This window comes from Cornus florida, unplaced genomic scaffold (genome assembly GCF_030987335.1).
Source record: "Cornus florida cultivar Cherokee Brave unplaced genomic scaffold, ASM3098733v1 CherokeeBrave_3.0.0_Hap2_Chr01, whole genome shotgun sequence".
In the NCBI taxonomy this organism is placed as follows: Eukaryota; Viridiplantae; Streptophyta; class Magnoliopsida; order Cornales; family Cornaceae; genus Cornus; species Cornus florida.
Window position 1 is genome coordinate 95,149,108 of NW_026775571.1, and position 7,233 is coordinate 95,156,340.

The 7,233-nt window shown below is 35.0% G+C and overlaps 1 protein-coding gene across 1 annotated transcript; it reads right to left on the reverse strand.

Annotated features, from left to right (window-relative positions):
- Nucleotides 1-333: 333 nt before the first annotated feature.
- Nucleotides 334-6,099, reverse strand: LOC132307403 (protein HEAT-STRESS-ASSOCIATED 32-like). Its single transcript, XM_059805147.1, has 5 exons — nt 5,808-6,099; nt 2,302-2,493; nt 1,993-2,203; nt 734-957; nt 334-630 (listed from the first exon to the last, which is right to left on the reverse strand). Exons 1-5 carry the CDS (start codon nt 5,931-5,933, stop codon nt 520-522), a joined length of 864 nt encoding a protein of 287 aa, XP_059661130.1. The 5' UTR covers nt 5,934-6,099; the 3' UTR covers nt 334-519.
- Nucleotides 6,100-7,233: the final 1,134 nt, after the last annotated feature.

The following is a 7,233-nucleotide window of genomic DNA, read 5'->3' on the forward strand; positions in this document are numbered from 1 at the left end:
GATTTATCTGACCTGAAGCAAATTAAAATTGGTCTAAGTTGCACTTATAATACCTCGTAATTTTATATGGTTTGGACTGGGCCTTGATTTAATTTGTATACATATTTGGTTGGTTTTGCGCTTACTTGGCCCAACTAACTCCACTCAATGTGCAGTCCATTAGGCAATGTTACTTGCAATATGGACTTAATGATGAGAGGTCCGAACATTAATCCTATTGTTGTCACGGACCTCGTGACAACCACCCAACCACCCATCCTGGTATGGAATCTATGGATGATTGAAGATTATCGAATTCAAGAAAAATGATTACACTTGTGCAATAGATAACAATGTATCAAAACAACACAGAAAAGGATGAACACAGTTATTCAAGCAAAATCTCCACTGAAATGTACGAAACAGTCATATTTTCACACACTGTCAGGAAATCTTTTTAACATGAACTTAACATCTTAACATACAACATAGCGCAGGGGAATTACAAAGCATAACCAGTTCCACTATGGACCATATGTTTTAGAACAGAAAATAGGACGAACCGAGAACAGATGTGTGATTTTTACCAAGGTTGCACCCCCGAAGGCACTCCAGATCCATCACCTGAGAGTGATCCACAAAAAGGTTCACCTGAAATCCAAGCCAATAATATAAAAAAAATGTTACAAACATCAGAGAGATAACAACCAAATGCCCCAACAGAAGAAAGGGTTGAATGGAAAGAGTAAACTACCCTGGGACCATATTGTGTAATGAACCACTCAGAGGTTTTGGAATTTGATGCTTCAAACATCGTCTTCTCAAGTCCAAGACGCCCAACAATCTTTGCAATAATATCCGCCCGTACAGAATCAGCTTGCTCGCAGACATCATCAGCATCAATCATTATCATGTCGGCTCCAGCTTCCAAGCATCTCTCGGCCATTCTGACCAAAAGATCAACATCCTCAACTATTTCTGAGGGCAAAAAGTAACAACCATCAGGTAACACAAGGCATGGATGTAGTCCGTTACCCCCGTTTTTTTTCCTCGCAAGTATATTGTTCCCCTGAACGGGAAACCACGTGGACTTGAATGCATCTCTCTTCTCAGTTCTCTCTTAACAATCCATAGCAGTCAAGTCATCTTCCTTCTCCAGACTTCCAAGCATACATCCTCACAAAAGTATATCAAATTTGTTCCATAAAATTGCAAAAGATCTAATAACTTCTTGAGCACTTTTAAGTCATAAATTTTAGGTGGCCCAAGTGTTTAATAAGCCCCATTTCCAATGCCCTAACTTGGTAAATTGATCAAGGTTTACACCCTACCAATTTTAAATGTACTGTCAATATTTAGGATAAAAAAAAAAAAAAAAGAACATGACTTGGAACATTGAAATGTTCAAGACACAGGATTAATTATATCATAAGTTTTCAGGACAAGGACCTTCTACATCCCATTAATTATATCATGGCGCTCTAGAAGCTCTCCGAGCAACAATCAATCAATCACTCCATAGTATTTAAAACGACAATGTTAAAAGCACTGAATATGGTAATCACAAAAGGTACTCCAATCACGACACAAGACAATTTCATCTGTGAGATGCAAACTCTAACTGCAGCTACTGTTTAAGCAAGCACACATGGCATTTCAGAAACATGTTCACCAAGTACCTAAATCACCCTTTTTACTCCACCTATAATTATAAAAATCTTTTCAGCGTACTTCTACTAAACATAAAAATGAATACAAAATACGACGAGCTCATCTGAGCAAAGCTACCTCGTCCATGACCTAAAATAAGGATTAGGCACCATCTCAGAATGTTATCAATCCAATCATAAAAAAGCTTAGGTTCCCACTTTCCCACACACTGGATATCAAATTTCATCCGCAAACAAAATATTACTACAAAATTTTTAAATTTATGTCTCAGCAAGGTCAATTGAAAGATACAAGCAAGTTACTGACTTTGAATACTATAATTAAAAGAAATTGGTTGCATACCAGAAGATCGAGGTGCTGGGACCACATAAGCCCCAAATGCTCGGTCACCATTGGCGGGGATATCAGACCTGCTGAACTTCACTGCAAATTGGGGCTTGGCTTTCAGGCCACCACTCTTAATCAACCGCACAAATCTCAACAGTGTTTCTTCAGGAACTCCAAGTGATCCCACGTTAATCTCAACTGTATCAAACCCCAAATGCTTACATTCCTGGAGCAACGATATTTTAAAAGAAAAAAAAATCAATTCAGTGCCAAGGGATTCCGCAAGTAGTCACTAAGAAAAGATTATAACTTATCTTGTAACACCTCTATGTACTCTTTGAAAGCCGATGGACCTTTGCGAAGTAAATGTTCAGCCCAGTCACCCGTACTGACATATATATTGTGTTTGTGGGCCATATTAGTCACATCTTTAACAAAATCTTTCTGCATCAAACTATGAGAGCCTCCGGTAAACTTCAACCCATCAACAAACTGTCCCATAGACTCAAAAATATCCTGTAAAACATAACTAGTATAGTTAGAAGAACCAATCAACTATGTATCCTTTCTCAACTGTCTTAAGAGTGTAACATAAATTTAGCTCTCATAAACCATCTTTTTAAAACCCATATCTTAAGCCCAATAATAGTAAGCTTTGCTTGTGAAACATAACATGACTATCTTATACCAGATAGGAAACTGCACGAATAACTAAAGAAAAATGGAAACAGACATAATATTAACCATAATAATTAACGTTAGGTAGATAAATAATTTGATATGCATGGACTTTCTAAGATGTGACAAATTTTATATTTACTTATTGAACATGTACAAATGCAATAAGGTCTTTGTAATCTGAACAGAGAATGACTTCATACAACGATTTTGCAGCAAATTAAAATAAATTATTAACAAGAAGCTCCAAATATGGATGGAGTACAACAGGAACTTGGAGAACACAGTAGGAATCTCCTTGATATGCAATCTGTTTTAATCGAACAGTCATTTTAAGAGCATAGGCTAACCATTTAGCAGACAAAGACAATGATCCAAATTTTGGAACACAATAAAACATTAAAAAGAAAATAAAATAAAAAGATAAAATAATTCAGATAACCAAAGAAAAGCATCCAATTGATATGAAGATTATATCAACTGATACAATTTTGGAGAATGCCACTTTCTTTCTCATAAGAAAAAAATATAGCTTTGTAGTTTGGGCCCTTAAAACTCGTCAGTCTGTGCAATTATTAGTACACACAATACCATTTCAGGAAGCAAAACAAGTTTGTGTAAAGATTCCTTCTAGCAGGAATCCAGACAGCCATTGGAAAAAGAACAATTTTATTCATGTTATATTTAGCTTCATACATTTAAAATTTTCCAATTTTTTCTAACTCAAGATTCTTTCTAAAATCTATAGCAGATATCACAACAACCATTTGAAATGAACAACTCTACTGAATTCCACCAAAGGATGATAAATTCACCAATGAGCAACACAATTTCGCTCTTATTGACCATCTATTTCCCAAAACATATCTTATTTTATCTGCACTGTTCAGATGTTACACTTTTATTTATTGGTTTCTTCTTTTAAACTCCACCACCTAGTTGTCAAGAACCTAATTACTTCATTTACTTTTTTTCCATTCTTACATCTAATAGCGCTTTGATCATTTTAGATATTTGTCTAACAAAAAATATGATAATATGTGGTTTGACTGAGATTATGAGCTTAGATAAAGCGGAATGGCGAAACAACATTCATGCAGTTCACCACAAGCAGATGAGAAAAGCCTTTTTGTTGAGTTTAGTAGCTCTCCAAAGATAATATTGCAATTTTATATCTTCAATGACCTTCCTACTAACGGAAATAAAAAATAAAAAAAGTCTATCCACCTTACAAGTTCATGCTCTCTTTGTAAAAGGTGTTACCAACTGCATGATTAATTTGGATTGTACATTATTGGATCACATGTCCTACCACATTCATCAACTAAATTTGTATTCTAAAATTTCTGCACGAGATTGGAACTTCTAGATCCCCTTCTCCTGAAAATACACTCACTCTATCAAGTATTACTCAAATTCATCAATATAAATCATTACATCATGAAGGATATCTGGTGGAATCCGCAAACACATACAATGTGTGTGTGTATTATGTGTCCATGCATCATTATTATTACAACATACTTATCATGTCTACTTGTCTGCACACTGAATACCTGATAGAGTTTAAAGCCAGATTTTATAAGATTAATACAAAGCAATGCATGATGATTTAAGGAAGATATTATTGGACATTAAATAAGCCGAGCTAAAAAGAGACCTTAAACTTAAAGTGGACAAAGTCGGTTGACCGCTGAACAAGAAAATATAAAACAATTGGACATAGAGCTTAGAGGAAGACTTCCTATCATAGTTAGTCATTTTGGAACCAAGATCACTGACTACACCTGTAAAGAGGATCTATATAATTCATTAAGATAAGATACAAGGACCACAAACTGAAAAAATGAAACGGGCTGCAAAGGTCACAGAGAAATAATCAATACCTGATAGTTTATGATCCAATAGAATATAGCTTTCAAGCTGAATCAAAAAATAAAATCCATCCAACTCACCCCAAGACTAGTACATGGTTTTAACCTTCAGAATGTTAACAAACAGATACACGGCAGAATGAACAAAGTTTTCTTTTCCTACACCCTAGAGTAAGCTGGAGTATCTATAAAACATATTATCACCAACAAAGAATGTTTGCCCACTTTGGAAAATTCCTTTGTGTAGGAAGATGTTAAGAAAGCCAGTTGCGAGTATCCAGTTAGCAAAATACATACTCCGTATTTCTTTCTTTTCTTTTTCTAGGCACACCTTTCAAGTCCAAAAAGAGATGTGATTGGCACATATCATATTCAGCCCAACCATGTTGTATCCAACTCAAGTTCTTCAGATATTATGTAAAATCCTTTCAATTAGAAAGTACAATTTATTACTTTAGGAATAATCTTCAAAATTAATAAATCGAATTGACAAGCAGAAGATATCCTGATATTCAGCATTCTACTGTAATAACTAAAGAAAAAAAAAATGCATTGAAAACCAAATTTTGAATATTAAACAGGGGCACAACAATATGATAAATTTTTGAGCAAATACTGGCAAACAATAATGCCAGGTTTGGATATTCCAGATAAATTGAACATATCCTTCGGGCATTCGAGATTGCATTTCTGTGTGAAACCAATTGTCCCCACTGGACCAACCATTAGAGAAAATGGCAGGAAGCCGAAGAGTGGTGGTAGAAGAACTGAACTGTAAAAGAGCCTAACATTCATCCAGAGTTTCAGTTGTAAATATAAATCTCCAATTTTCTTCAATGTTCGGAATATTTATGAACAATGTCACATTCAAATGCCAAACGAAAAACACAACCAGGAAGCAATTTTAAGTTCCACTAGACATGAACATGCACCCTGAAAGAGTAAAGATGACGCAGATGAAGTGCATCCAACAATTTGGATCACCGCTAGCTCAATTTGTTTCATATAAGACACAATTATTAAACAAAATCAATTTCTCAATTTTCAAATTAAGTCACACAATCAAATAATCGTCTGACAACATCTTATGCTGACATTATTGCAAAATTGAGACCACTAACAATGAGGAATCCATCTCAAACCTAGAAATAAAAACCCTAAAATTTAAGCTTGATAAAGGAATCTAAAGAAATGAATAATTAAAGAAAGTCAAGTAATTCAGAAACACATCAAGCAAAAGCCATATATATATATAGATATAGATATAGAGAGAGAGACCTGAATGAGGTTTTGGCTTAACAGGGTGTAATGGGGGCCTCTCATCTCAGTGACACCGAACCTTCTGGGCTTCTCGGGACGATCTTCGTCCTCGAAAAAGCTCTTCCGTCTGTATGCCGACGACATCTTCTTTCTTTTTCACACAGAAATTACGAAGAGACACAGTATTGCACACAGGAAGAAACTTGTTTTAGATGTACGAAGATACATATAAGCACTGGAAGGCAAAATTTGTGGATGGTCTTCCTTCAGTGGGGGGATGGACTGAATGAATAAAAATCATCCAAAATATTTAAATTCGTAATGGAATGAATCGTTAGACAAAACCAAGAAAAAAAGGTATAACTATTTTATTTTCGATAATTATAAAATTATGTTTTATAAAACTGTAATTTTTCATTATCAAAAGTTTTAAAATACCAATTTTGAAACTCTTTTCTTGTTAAAATTCAGCATTAATGGCTTTTCTATCACGTTTAAAATCCATTAAAACTAATATTTTTCTCTTTCATCACTTTTCTCTTTAGTCTTATCTTCATCTTCAACACCCAATTCTGATGCTGTGGGAGTGAAGTTGATTCCAAATTCCCGACGAGATGGATTCTTTGGTGTTGATTCATAAACAACGTGTGGAATCTTATTCCCACTGATATTCAGAAAGCAGAGATATTTTCAGCTGTCAAGATTGTAAAGGATGAAAATACTCAGCAAGAAGGCCCAACTGCAGATGCGGTCTACACTCTCATTACCACAATTATTCAACATTTCGTTGGCCCAGAAGGTGCTAATAGTGAAAGAAGTAGAGCGTTGTTACAGAATCTAAGATGTCCATCTTTAACCCATTTCCGTTGGTATAAAGATGTCTTCTTAGCCAAGGTTTTACAGCTTCGTGATGCCAATCATGAACACTGGAAGGCAAAATTTGTAGATGGTCTTCCTATCTTTTTTGCTGAAAGAATTAGAAAGAAGTTAAGGGATATGAATAATGGAATCTCTATCCCTTACAGGAACTATACCTATGGTGGATTAGTCAACATCGGAATCCAAGAAGGTTTAGCTCTTTGTAATGATCTGAAGTTACAGTCTCAGTTAAAACAACAGAGACTAACGGGGAAAAAGAAAGTAAGTGAATTTTGTGATCAATTTGCCTATCAGACACCTTTATCTTATCCTAAAGTTAGGAAAAGACATAAGGTTGACAAACTTATAAAAAAAAATATTCCCGAAGGAAATATCAACAAAAGGTTGATACTTCAAAACAGTACACTAAGCCCAAAAGGAAAACCTATCCAAAAGCAAAGGGTAAAGGAAAACCCAAAACAGAGGCTAAGTGTTTCAAATGTGGACGGATAGGCCACTATGCAAATAAGTGCAGAACTAAGGAGAAACTTAACAATCTTCCCATCAGTGAAGAGTTAAAACTCCA